The sequence below is a fragment of the Lucilia sericata genome, unplaced genomic scaffold (assembly GCF_015586225.1).
Source record: "Lucilia sericata isolate MDLA Ls3-8-SP2 unplaced genomic scaffold, ASM1558622v1 Contig000286F_arrow, whole genome shotgun sequence".
Taxonomy (NCBI): Eukaryota; Metazoa; Arthropoda; class Insecta; order Diptera; family Calliphoridae; genus Lucilia; species Lucilia sericata.
Window position 1 is genome coordinate 214,049 of NW_023994311.1, and position 14,832 is coordinate 228,880.

General features: G+C 30.4%; 3 protein-coding genes across 6 annotated transcripts in view; 2 read left to right on the plus strand and 1 right to left on the minus strand.

The window, feature by feature from the left end:
- The window catches only part of LOC119603272 (cation-independent mannose-6-phosphate receptor), a 138,776-nt gene that overhangs the window by 22,081 nt on the left and 101,863 nt on the right, over nucleotides 1-14,832 (minus strand). The gene's annotated exons all lie outside the window — the stretch shown is intronic.
- LOC119603271 (protein toll-like) lies at nucleotides 1,121-5,643 on the plus strand. Of its 2 annotated transcripts, XM_037955255.1 has the most exons (3): nucleotides 1,123-2,460; nucleotides 2,554-4,535; nucleotides 4,598-5,643. In XM_037955255.1, exons 1-3 carry the CDS (start codon nucleotides 1,193-1,195, stop codon nucleotides 4,600-4,602), a joined length of 3,255 nt encoding a protein of 1,084 aa, XP_037811183.1. In that variant the 5' UTR covers nucleotides 1,123-1,192; the 3' UTR covers nucleotides 4,603-5,643. The 2 variants fall into 2 exon arrangements, with proteins under 2 accessions (XP_037811182.1, XP_037811183.1); XM_037955254.1 differs by having other exon boundaries at nucleotides 1,121-2,460; nucleotides 2,554-5,643.
- LOC119603276 (protein toll-like) lies at nucleotides 8,716-11,806 on the plus strand. The gene is made up of 2 exons (XM_037955261.1): nucleotides 8,716-9,507; nucleotides 11,400-11,806. The coding sequence occupies exons 1-2, from the start codon at nucleotides 8,897-8,899 to the stop codon at nucleotides 11,692-11,694; spliced, it is 906 nt and encodes a 301-aa protein (XP_037811189.1). The 5' UTR covers nucleotides 8,716-8,896; the 3' UTR covers nucleotides 11,695-11,806.

Below are 14,832 nucleotides of genomic sequence, written 5' to 3' on the forward strand. Positions count from 1 at the left end.
CTTTTAAGTTCATAATTATGTTTAATATACTCGTATCTCGACAAAAAGCTGCAAAATCAAGTTCTATACTAGCCTTGTTGCCCCTAATGAATTTTATAATTATAGGGCCTCATTCGACCCTAGCCCCTATACAAAGCCCCCTTCAAAATTTGACTTAAATGGCCACAATTTTATTCAACAATAAATGGCTTAAGTATATCAATTCCACTTAAATTCTTTATTATGAAAACTAAATCACATTTTATTTTTATAACTGATATAGGGTATTATATGGTCGGCCTCACTCGACTATAATTTCTCACTTGTTTTTCTCTGTAAGTTAGTAAAGCTCTTAATTACATTAATTAATTTATACGTTGAAAAAAAAACAGCAAAATAAAATACTTCTTTAACACCCTCATTAATTGTTAAAAACATTGAAATTAACAAATAATATAATGAAAAGGAAAACTGAGAAGGTTAAATGAAATAAATATTTTTTTCACTTTAACAAAAATAAATATGTTAAGTAACAGTTAGCCGGCCACTTTTAAAAATAAAAAAGGATATTTTGGGCAAGAGACAGCTCAACAAACTTGACAACAACAGTGAAAAAAGGACTTAAATGTTGGCAATTATCTTAAAATATTTAAAGGACATTACTTGGCTAATGACTATAAGAATTTAACTTTATTATAAACAAAATAATTTCAAGAATTTTTAATTATATGGGTTTTGAGGTTAAGCAGAAGGACTCTTAAATATTTGTATAGATTTTATTACTTTTATTACCCCAAGAAAAGTTACTACGATAAAAATTTATATTTTAGGTCTTTTAAAAAAATCATTAAATATTTACTTAAGCTTTTAAACACATCGCTTAAAACTTGTTACTTTTTTTTAACAAATCCTTTGCTTTCTTATTTTAATGTTTTTTTTTTAATATTTTTCCAAAATCCATAATTTTTTTCTCATTTGCAATATTTGTTTTTTAGTTTCAATTTATTTTTGATTAATGGTGTTGGTAATTGTTTTGGTTTGTTTTCAATCCTTTTGGTTTTGGGTTTTTTTACGCTTTTCGATTGATGTCTTTTTCAATAAAGGGTCGTACAAATTTTCGTATTTTTTTTTTATATATTTCAGCCTTTCTGACAAGTGGACTATAACTATAATATAAATAATTTATCACCATCACAGCCATAAAGGTGCAATCATGATGAATCTCCCCTCGTATTTACGTAAAAGTAGAAGAGTTCTACTGCATAAAATATCGACAACCTGTTTACTATATATATTTATTCTAACATGCACACATCTGCCATTCTCAATAGCAAGTTCTGCTGCTAAGCTAAGGGAGGAGTGTATGGAACTTGCCGCTAAATCACAGTGCGAATGTATACCTATACTGTCCGATATACAAATTGAATGTCCCGTTAATGATCCCAAATTAACCATAAAAATACGTCCTGGTGATCATGTAATGATAGAGTGCAATAACATCAACTATAAAGACTATAAACTCTTACCCAATATGGCCATTGGCAACACTTCCCAGGTGCAAATACAGGGCTGTCCACTACCGGGACATTTCACCATAGCAACCATACCACAGCAGCTGGGTGTTAAACACTACACTACCTTGTTATTTGACAACAATAATGATTTAGGTACAAATATTACCCGGGAACATTTAAGTGGTTTACATGGTTTACGCCGTTTAAGGTTTAGTTCTTCGCGCCTGTTGCATATGCCTCAAGATCTCTTCTCCGATATTTCATTGAGAAATCTCACCTGGTTAGATTTACGTTCTAACAATGTCGACCTACCAGTAGATATTTTTGCAAAATTAGAAAATTTAATCTTCATAGAATTGGGTTATAATCATTTGAAATCGCTGCCTCAAGGTATCTTCCGCAAACAGCATAAATTACAGGTTCTAAATTTATGGAGCAATGAATTACGCAATCTTACCAAAAATATATTTGAAGGTATAACCTCGCTAACAGATTTAGATTTAAGCAACAATGGCATTGAAACTTTTCGCCATGATATCTTTGAACTTCTAACGAATCTCACCAACATCAGTTTGAATAGCAACCATTTTCGTTCACTGCCCGAGGGTTTGTTCAAAAAGAATAAAAATTTATCACAAATAAGATTGACCAATAATCGTGTGCCTTTGAGAAGTCTACCAACTGAATTCTTTGCAAATCTACCACATCTTAATGATGTACGTTTGTCCTGCGATTTGGAATCGGTACCGGGAAATCTATTTAGCAACTCCACAGCCATTACCATGATCTCAATGACCGGCAATAAATTAAGTAATTTACCTGCAGAATTGCTAGAAAGCCAAGAAAATCTTATTGATTTGGACTTGTCATACAATGAACTATTTAATCTGCCCGAGGAATTGTTCAAGAATACCAGAAAATTGACAAAGTTAAAATTGTCCCACAATCAATTGACCGAAATACAAAGGTAAGTTAAAAATAAAGCACTAATAAAAAATTCGTTCCTTAACTCCTAAATTATTTACGAAATTAAATATTTACTTTGTCTGCTCCTTTACAGAGAACTTTTTTCATCTTTAACAAATCTCAAAACTCTAGATCTCAGCAACAATAGATTGACTACCATCCATTTGAGTGCCTTTGCCAGCACCCAGAACATACAGGAAATCAATTTGGAGAATAATCAACTGACTTTGAGTGAACCATATGGTGGTGTTTTAGAGGGCCTTCAGAACGTTCTCGGTTCGCCATTTCAATATGTAAACAATTTACGTAAATTGAACTTACGCAATAATTCCATCATGTATATTTATCAAGATTGGAAATTTCAATTACTAGAATTGCAAGAATTGGATTTAAGTTACAATAACATTACCACCATGGATGAAAACGATTTACAATTCTTAACTAAACACGAATTGAAATTAAACTTAACCCACAACCAGTTGAGAATGGTGAATTTACAATCTATTGAAACCTTGCAAATTCCTCAAGATAAAAAGAAAATTTTTATGGATTTGAATAATAACCCCATTCAATGCGACTGTGTGCTATTGAGTTTTGTCCAGTACCTGAGAGGGGAAAAAGCTAAAGAGGTTCGCGATGTCATAAAATTGGATGCTGAAAATTTATACTGTAATCAACCAGAAAATTTAAAGGAAAAACCTGTTAAGTATATAAATCCTATGGATTTGCTTTGTCCATTTGATCATGAGGGAACTAATCCTAAACGGTGTCCGCGTGGTTGCAATTGTTGGGTGCGTTCTCTAGATAAAGTTTTAATGGTTAACTGTTCAAATGGAAATTTTACAAAAATACCCGCCTTACCCAGAATTGAACAATTCAAACTTGCTGGTACCGAGTTGTATTTGGAGAATAATGAATTAATGAAATTACCCCTGGCTAAGACTCCGGGCTATTCTGATGTCACAAAACTCTTTTTGGCCGGCAATAACTTGACTTCAATAGACAGTACACATTTGCCTGTGCAACTGACAGAGCTGGATGTAAGAAACAATCGCTTGGAGCATTTTAATATCAGCACTATACATTTTTTAAACGATAGCAGAAGCTTGAATACCCTACATCTCTCCGAGAATCCCTGGATGTGTGACTGCGAAGCAAAACCATTTTTAATGTTTGCCCAAAACAAATTCAAATTGATACGAGATTTCTCTAAGATGACCTGTTCCAATTTCATGGAAACCAAATACTTTAATGAATTATCCGTCAATGACATATGTTCAGACAATGAACTGTATATAGCAGTGAGTATAGTTATATCGTTGGTGGGTCTTTTGGTGGGCTCATTGGCTGCTTTGTACTATAAATACCAAAAGGAAATTAAGATCTGGCTATATGCCCACAACTTATGTCTGTGGTTTGTGACCGAACAAGAATTGGACAAAGACAAAAAGTACGATGCCTTTATCTCCTATTCGCATAAAGATGAGAAATTTATCGCTGACTATTTGGTGCCCCAATTGGAAAATGGTACACCACCTTTTAAACTATGTGTGCACGTCAGAGATTGGATGGTAGGCGAATGTATACCCGATCAGATAGTACGCTCTATTGATGATTCGAGAAGAACTATTGTTATATTGTCGCAAAACTTTATCGAATCAGTGTGGGCTAAAATGGAATTCAAAGCGGCTCACCAAGCCTCCCTCAATGAAGGCAGAGCCAGAGTAATTGTCATTTTATATGGCGATATCGAAGTTGACAATTTAGATTCAGATCTGAAAGCCTATCTCAAAATGAATACATACTTGAAGTGGGGTGATCCTTGGTTCTGGAGTAAATTGCGTTATGCCATGCCCCACTCTGCCAATGATCTTAAAGGTTTAGTAAAAACTCCCCTTAAAGGCTCAACCGATGATAAACTAGAATTGATAAAGCCATCGCCAGTAACGCCCACTCTGACAACACCACCCGGTGAGACAACGAAAAACCCATTGGTGGCACATCTAAATGGCGTGGGTGCTCCGCAAACGGCAGTTATGTTTGCCAATGGCAAAACACCCAGCTACTATACGAACGGTAAGACCACACCAAATTGTCATATTAATGGAGCTTTTATTATTAATACAAATGCCAAACAGAGTGATGTATAGAATTGGGAGAAGGCGGAAATGTTTCAATTTGATGACGTACTTTATCGATGAAACATTGAGACGCTAAAAGGACACCACCAACATACTAACATCAATGATCTATAATTATATATATGAAAACAAAATCAGTAAAAATAGAGAAAATAACACACAAATATCAGACTGAAGGGACTAAAGTGCATTGTGAAAAGCTTTATAAAAGAAAAGATAAAAAAGTTTTACAACAGCATACTAAACGATAAATTCAATTTTCAATATTTATGAATTGATATAATTTTGAAAATAATATTATAAATTTCTTTGACGAAAACAATGAACCCGATTAGAAAAAAGTTTCAATTAATAAATTTAAAATTTGTAGTTTTTTTAGTAATACAAATAGCTTTCAAATTTTCTTTTCTTAATATTTAAAGCTTTTCCCTTGTACAATTTCAATTGAAGCATTAAATATAGCTTTTATTAGTTTTAATTTTTCAAAGAGCTTTTTATAATTATTAGAGTAGTTAGTTATTATGTTTAATTAAATCACTAACAAAGTACTCAATAGAAGATATATGATTGGCAACTAATTTTTCAGACTTTTGTTATTTTTTTACAATATTTTATATTGTTAAGTGTTATTTCTTAACTTTTTGCATACTTGGAAATATTACCTGACTAAACAGAGATTTTTTTGTATACTTTGAAATATTACCTTAGTAAGCAGAGAATTATTTTAATAACAATTTTCAATAACTTTTTTATAATTTGTTCAATTAGTTTTTTTTTTAGAAAACAAACACTCGCTATACTTCAAAGCTCAAATTTAAGTTTTTTAGTTAATAAGTTTGAAAACAATCATATTTTAGTTTAATGATTTCTTTTAAACTTTAGAATAATAAATATTAGATGAAAAAAACAAAAAAAAAAGAATCCCAATTTACAAAAGATAAACATATTTGAATCTCATTAAAAACTCGAATGGTTCAAAATACTTATATAGATCATCATTAACAAATATTAAGAGAAAACAAAAACAAAAATTGCCTTCTATGTGTAAACATAAAATATTTTATATAAGAGTAAATTTTTATTAAAACAAAAAATAAAAATAAGAAATTTTGAAATATCAAATGTATATAAAACTTCTAGTTCTACTTTAAATGTTTTCACACTTTTTACACCAACCTCTTTTATTATTTAATAATAATTTTATTTTTTCCTAGTAGTAATTATATTAAACTAAACAAAATATGTATAAAGTAGTATAAAAAATAATATAACGATATCGTATATACTTATATTAACTTATACTTTCAATAGCCAAATGTTAAATATTTGCTTTCTAGTTTCGCCCAAAAAAATTTTATACTGTAAAAATCACAACTGAAATATTTTTATAATCTCACTTTACTCTATAATCAATCGCTTTACATGATCAAGAATAATGTATAGTTTTTTTATTTCTTCATCACATCTGTATTTGTATAAATTTAAATGTATGTATTCAAATTATTTGTATTCTTCTTAAACAGCATCTTCATTATCATAAAACTCGACAAAATACAAAAAGAAAATCACAATATTTATAATAATATTGAGAAACAAAAAAAAAAAACAAACAAACAAATAATTCTTTAGTATAGTTATGTCTATTTATGTAAAATTAATGTTAAATTTAATGGAAATCAACAAAAAATAAAATTTACTTTAAGTAATTATTACATTAATATAAAATTTAATTATAAAAAACAACAACAAATAAATATGTATATTTTAAAAATAAATTATTTGTTCATTTATTTAATAGAAAAAAAAATTAAGATTGAATAAGATAAAAATCAAACTTTTTAAGGAATGAAAATTGGAACAAATATAGACTAAAACCTACAATTTTGAGGTCATATGCAAATATGCCTTCGAAATAGGTTTTGTAATCACTCTCAACTAGGAATGTCATTCCCAAAATTTTGATGTGTAAAATACCGAGTTTTTGAGAATTGATAAAGTTTAAAAAATACCATATCTATATAGGAAACATTACTCATAACTAAAAAAAAATTATGGTCGAATACAGTGGACCAATGTATAACCCACAACAGCTAATTGTATCAATGGTCCAACTAAGATGTTTTTTAATTTGTGTAGTTATAATATTTAGTTATAATATTTATGAGTATTTAAAGAATAGTATCATCCCAGGAAAAATTTTAAAACTTGTTCTAAAAAAAACTAGATTAAACTCAGACTCTTAAACAACAATCTTGAAACTAGTGATATCACTATTACTTCTTGAATCAGTTCCTCGGAACATCGTTTTGGTTCTAAAACATTTCTAAAGAGTTTTCAACGAACTAATTTTTTGACATTAGTTTTACATTGGTACTACACTAGCTCAATGGAACGCATATTAGTTCCGAAAGATTCAGAAGTTCTAAGATTCAGTTGAAAAGAGTGTAAAAGATTAAAAATTCATAAACACGCTGATAAAAGAACTATTTTTAAAGAAAGTGTATGCCTTCTCTAAAACTTCCCTAAAACTAATCAATCATTGGTCTCAACGCCAAACGAGTACATGACATTAGTTATACATTGGTACTACACTAGTTCAATCGAACGCATAGTAGTTCCGAAACAGCCTCTAAGATTCAGTTGAAAAGAGTTTAAAAATGAAAAACTCATAAACACACTGATAAATGAACTATTTTTAAAGAAAGCGTATACCTTCTCTAAAACTTCCCTAAAACTAATCAATCATTGGTCTCAACGCCAAACTGGAACGAGTACAGGCTTAAACAAGTAAGAGTGTTATATTCGGCTATGCCAAATCTTATATATCCACCATCAAACCGTATGCCGTAAAAGTAATGCTCACCTATATATTATATGGGTTCAATTATGGACCGATCCTCTCAAAATTTAGTAGAAAGGCATTTGCTCGTATTAAACTTATTTGTGTCGAATTTAAAGTTAGTCATTTTCATAAGAGGACCTTATATGGGAGGGTAGGGTCAATTATAGAACGATCCTTATAAAATTTGCTAAAGCGATTTTGGTTCGTAAGAAACTTACTTATGAGCGTTAAAGTAATTTTCTGAAGGGGACCTTATATGGGACAATTATGGACCGATCCTAATAAAATTTGGTAGAGGAATTTTTGCTGATGTTGCAGTTATGATGGTTAAAGCCATTTGTATGGGGGCTATGCGAAAACGTGGACCGATATTGCCAATTTTCAACACCAAACAAACCTTACTTAATGGAAAGAGCTAGAAGGTTGAAATTCTAGCTCTTTCTATTCGGACTCTATCGTGCTTTCAACAGGCAGACAGACGGACATGTCTATATCGTCTTAAAGCTCTGTACACGGTTGTCAGATCTTACAACGTTGTCAGTAAAATGTGCAGAAAGTGTCCAACAATCTTGTGAACTTGCTATTTTTCTTTTGCAATGTTGTCAGAAAAATCATTACTGACAATATTGCAAGATAAAATTTGTAAATTGACACCGTTGTTAGACATTTTACTGCCAACGTTGTAAGATCTAACAACCGTGTATATATAGCTTTAGAACTTAATAAGGAAACAGAATATATATACTTTTATGGGTCAATATTTCAATGTGTTACAAATGGAATGACGAAAACAATATACCCACATCTTTTTTGCTTTCTAGTACTGGTTGTGGAACTAATACAATTTTTCTTGGCATATGTATATCGTTAAATCTACAGATCAAGATCTTTTAAACCAATGTTGGTGATGTAGGTTAGAATTTAGAATAGGTAGAACGTTTTTTTTTCTTTATCCGAATGCCTAAAATTTTACTGCAGCTTGTTTCAGACTATAGAGAACAAAATAGGAAACACTCATTTAGTTCTAAAACAGAAAATGTTCAAAGGTAAGTAATTAAAATTCATTTACAACTCATGCATTATGTCGGGCTAAATTAAATTAAAAAAAAAATACAATTAAAATTGGACTTTACACACACTACCACTGAATTTATTTTTAAATTTCCCTGTACTAATAGCATTTGCTGATTACTACCAATAATAACAAAAAATTCAAAACCACCTGTAAATATGTACGTAAAACTTTAATATTTCTTGTAATTGCAGCCTTTATAGCAAATTATCTTTTTGGAAATATTCTAATATGAATTCAGCAAATACGACTATAACGACTTTAATAATGATTATGCATGTTTCCCTAATATGGGGCAGAACTTTCTGGCAATTAAATGAAGATGCTAAACACTCTAATTGTTCCTTAACTGGATTTGTACTACTAACTGACATCAAATTACATGTGGTCTTGGATCCTGGTAATAGAACCGGCTGATATTTTTCGTCATCAAACTAAACTTATTGAACTAAGCTTGCGAAATAATAAGTTAACGAATTTAACAGAAAACCTATTTTATTATAGTTCAACTTTAAAAAGTTTAGACTTGGAAAATAATCTTATAGAAGTACTGCAGCCTGATATTTTTAAACCTTTAATCAACTTAATACGATTAAATCTAAGTAGCAACAAATTGATCGCATTGCCCCAGGGTCTTTTGGATAATAATAAAAATTTAATAGAACTTTCTTTGGGCCATAATCAGGTGCAAATGAAGAATTTGCCTTCAAATCTGCTAGCAAATTTGCCCCATTTATATGAAGTACTTTTGGAGTGTGGTTTGGAAGAGCTGCCGCCAACTATATTTCACAATTCGAAGAATATTTTATCCTTAACTATAACGGGCAATAAGTTTACAGAACTTCCGGAAGATTTATTCAAGAGTCAACAGCATTTAAAATTTTTGAATATATCCAATAATAATTTACTGCATTTACCGGAAACTTTTTTGCAAAATACTACGGATCTTCAGATATTTGATGTATCCTACAATAATCTAACATTATTCTCAAGGTGAGAGTCTAATATAAGAAGCATAACTTTCAAAAAAAATATCGGGGTTTAACTTATTATGTTTTATATATTTAAGTAATTACACTGTGTCGCACTGGGTCTATTTTCAACTTCGCCTATGTCAAAATTTGTCCCGACCGGACCAGTCGTTTCAAAAGGCCAGAATAGTTTCTAAAAATGTGTTTAGTTCTCTAGGAAATCACATGAAAAAAGTGATTTTATAATTGAGGTTAACATATTGAGGGTATTACAATATCCGAATATCGTCGGAAAGGTTAATCTGTGTAGTATCTTAGTATATTTTTTAGGATTTAGGATAACTTACACACAAATAGGAAAAATTTTCGTAAATAATTTTAATCAGATCCGAAAAAATTACATTAAGTGATTTTCGAATGTGGACCTTTTAAGGAAGGGAGTTACCGACCCGAAAGAAATTTCGCAGAATGATTTATATACACAGAACAAATTCATGTCGAATTATATGCCAATGTCTTTATTATTAATGGAATATTTCCGTTTTATGATTTCTGGAAGTGGACCCTATATGGGAGCTATAACCAATTGTAGACCGATACAGACGATATCTACATACATTGTTAATATAATTTCTGTTCATATTATATTACCGATAATGTTGAGGGGGTTGTTAACGATAAATCATACTTTTGTATGATCGAATTCATCCCCGGGCGAAAAAAATATGTGACAAAATTCATCGAATTATCTTCGATAGTTTCTGAGAAAACTTGAAAATTAGATGTAGTCTGAAATTTTTACTCATAACTTTTTACGTTTTGGACCGACTTTGCTGATTAAGTGCTTCTTTAACTGCTTAAGATAATAATGAATATTTTGCTTAAATTTGGATGATATTTATACCCTACACTACTATAGTGGGGAGGGTATTATGCCGTTGTTCTGATGTTTGTAACACCCTATCCTATCCACCACCTTAAAGTATACCAACAGGTATCACTTCCTGAGTCAATTAAGCTATGTCTGTCTGTCCGTCCGTCCGTCGGACCGTTTGAGTACTCTACAGGTCGCAATTTTTAAGATAATCCAAGGACGAGCGCTATTGAAAATGGTTGAAATCGGTCCATTATTTCACATAGCCGCCATACAACAGCACCCCCCGAAAACGGCTTTCGACCTCATAGTTATGGCAAAACTTAATTTTATATAAGTCATAATAATACTGCCGATTTTCGTAAAGATCGGGCATTATTTGATTCTAGCCCCCATACAAAGTACCCTTCAGAAAGTTAACTGAATGTCCACAATTCACTTATAAACACTAGTATCGCGATGATAACATACATAAATCCCGTCAACAAATTTTATAAGGATCGGCACAATTTTTGCCCTAGGAACCATACAACCGGACCTTCCGATTTATGTTTTTTGCTCAAAATTACGTCAAATATAATAGTAAATATAATAGTATATAAAAATCGGCAAAACTAAGTTTTATATAAGCATAAATAATACATATTTCCAATTTTCGTAGTGATCGGGCCTCATTTGACCCTAGCCCCCATACAAAGTCCCCTTCAGAAAATGACTTGAATCCAAAAATTATCTTCAACCAAAAAAAATTTGATTCTCTACAAAATTTATATCATGTAAAGTATGCGAGATGTGTATATGCAAAAACAAAAACTGTTTTTTATGACCTTTGAACTCATATATCTCACATAGCGAAGACGGGATCATTTCTGACTTAACTGTAATATCATGATGAAAGCCTGAACAAACTTTAATCTAGACAACAAATATGAATTTTTTCGAGTAATTTTTATTGCGACACAGTTCTATTAAAACATATGAGAATATTTAACGAATATTAATTAATTTCACTGCATTAATTATGATTTATTTTATTACAGTAACATGTTTCATTCCTGTCGAGAATTGGAAGTTCTTTTATTAAACAACAATAAGTTAACTACCGACAACATACACATAACATGGACCTTTCGATTTCACCGAAATCTAAAGACGCTAAATATGAGCAACAATTTAATTGAATCAGTATCAAAAGAGTGGACAGTGCCTTATTTTCTGGAGATTTTTGATTTAAGTCATAATAAAATAACGATACTAAGCGATACTGAAATAATTAACTTATTAATTTACAAAATAATACTGTTGAAAATAAGGACTTTCAAAGGCAGCTTTTAAAAATTGATCTAAATAATAATCCCATCAAGTGTGATTGTAAAATTTTAGATTTTGCACAATTATTTAAGTCTCCAAATAGATACTACAACTTAAGGGATAACGTGCAATTTCTGGTGAGAAATCTAACGTGTGTAGAACCAGATATTCATAGAGGAGAGCTAGTTAAGACTTTAGAACCAGCTACTTTATTATGTGAATACAAAGAAAAATGTCCTGCCGTCTGTTCATGTTCTATAAGATCTTTTGATGAAATGCTTATAGTAAATTGTTCTAATAGAAAGTTATCTAAAGTTCCCATATTACCTACTATAGTAGAAGAATCTATTAAGGGAATTGAGCTAAATATGGAACACAATGGGTTATTAAGTCTTCCAACAGCCATAACACTGGGTTATGCTAATGTAACTAAATTGCTTATAGCTGACAACTATTTAACTCAAGTGGAAAGAACCCAATTGCCTGTAAATTTAACTTATTTGGATATGAGAGGCAATTATTTAGAAACCTTAAGCACCGATACATTAATGTTTATGAATAGCAGTAACTTGTCCCAGGTGTATCTTTCGAATAATCCTTGGCTATGCAATTGTGATGCCCGATCTTTGTTACGTTTTGCCCAAAACAATGTACAACTATTTAAGGATTTTTCCAATATGACCTGCGCCAACACCGAACATCTAACCTTTTTCTATGATTTGCACAATCTCTGTCCAATTGAACGAAAGTTATATATATTTATTTTTATATTAGTTGCAGTAATCTGTTCAATGTTGGCTCTGTATTACAAATATCAAACCGAAATTAAAGTGTGGTTATATGCCCACAATATGTGTCTGTGGTTAGTGGTTGAAGATGAATTGGATCAGGATAAAATGTATGATGCCTTTATATCATATTCAGCCATAGATGAAGATTTTGTTTTGGACATTTTAATGCCCGAATTGGAAAATGGTCATCCACCATTTCGTTTATGTATCCATGTACGTGACTGGCTGGTAGGTGAATGTATACCAGATCAAATTCTACGTTCCATAGCAATGTCTAAGAAGACTATTGTAGTGTTGACGGCAAATTTTATAGAATCGGTTTGGGCTAAAATGGAATTTAAGGCAGCTCATCAAGCAGCTCTTAACGAGGGTCGAGCAAAGGTTATTGTTATTATATATGAAGATATTGGCAATGTCGAGGCCTTGGATGAAGATTTAAAGGCATATTTAAAAATGAATACCTATTTAAAATGGGGTGATCCATGGTTTTGGGAGAAATTGCGTTATGCTATGCCCCACGTAACCAGAGATCGTAACAGATTATTTGAAAGTGTACAAATGCATGAAATGTGGAATCGAAGAAGATGATGACGTTGTTATTTAAAATTAATAATTTATAAATCATAAAAAAATAGATGTAAAGCAAAAAAAGAAATTTTCAAGAATTTGTTGCGTTTTAAAACAAAATAATATTTTTTTTCTTGTGAAAACATCACGAATTACGACAACAGTTACGAATTTCAAATTTGTTTGCGTTAATTATTTTTCCTTAATGCGTGCAATATTTATGTATGTATATACTAGAGTGATCGATTATTCGACATTTTCCAAAAACCGGTTTTCGAATAGTTGACATTTAAAAAAAACCGGTTTTTCATTATAAATAAAAAATATATATGTATTTTAATTTGAAAAACTTAATGTTTATGTTTAAATTTAATTAATAAAACATGGCCCGAAATGATTTTTAACAGTTTAAAAGATTATAACTTTAGATCTAGTCGTCTGATTTACATTATTTCTTTAATATAAAAAAATTAATCCTAGCTTATTTTAAAAGCCCTGTTTAGTAACTTAAAGCCCTGTTTAGGCATTCCAACACTTCCATAAAATTTCAGCCGTAAATTAATTATTATAATTGGAATATTATCTTAAGATTGATAAAATTTTATCAAACAGTTATAAATTTTACAAATAAATTTTTTTAATTAATTAGGAAAATCAAAAAAGTTTAACCAAAGGAGCTGTAGAAAAATATACGCTAGTTCTTCGACTCGAATATTTTTCAAATTTAGACGGGCTGTATTACTACTTACTTAAAATTTTCATTTAAATAATCTTTGAATACAAAGCAAATAAAAGTATTCGAAACCGGAAAAATCAACATTAAGAAAAAACCGACACTGGTAAAGCAGAAAAAACCGGTTTTTAAACCGGTTGAAAAATCGAGTCGATCACCCTAGTATATACCCAATAAACATCGATTCAAAAAAAAAAAATTTAAAATACATATTTACATTATTTCCAAAATTTTTGCTTATTGGATTTGTTTAAAAAGAGAAATTGAATACAAATTTAAAATTAAGATTAATCTTCTTTTTCAAAAATGGTGAATGAAAAAATTGATAAGACTTATCAGTGCATATTAAAATAAAAAATAGTCTAACATCTAAAATTTTAAATAAATTGAGCAGAAATTAAATTTTATAGGCAATGTTTTACAACCAGCTCGCGATTTAATATCTTGAAAAGTTTTAAATAAATATATATTAATTTTAAAGTTCATTAATAGTTTTTATATTAAAAGAAATATCAACCTTCAATTATCTCTTCGGTAAATATTTTCGTCGATTTTGAAAAGATAACGGAACAAAATTTGAAATAAGATTGAAACCATGAGACCTAGTTAGACTTTTCCAAAGGATTGAGCAGCGCTGAAACCGAATCTGTGATTTTCTCTATTACATCTGGGATTTGAGATGTCGCATCCTCAAATTTTTTAAAACGCCATTTTTAGCCTTTTTGAGACCTTATAAACAGCGCCAACTTTAAAATAACTTAACATCTGACATACATATCTTCTTTCTTATTCGGATTCAGCGCGGCTCAATCTTTTAGAAAAGTATATTTTGGTCTCTGGGTTAATTGGGACAATTTTTTTAGTATCAATGCAAACTCTAATCAAAATTCGACAAATGTAAATAATATTAAACAATCTAATCGATACTTGTAACTAATGTACTATATACCACCCTGTTCCATTCTTTTAAAACATACTCTTAGTCTCATCAAAAACACATATCATTTCCAAAATAATTGTTTAGTTTCCTCCTAATAACTTTAATAATATTTTTCATTTCAGGATTTAATT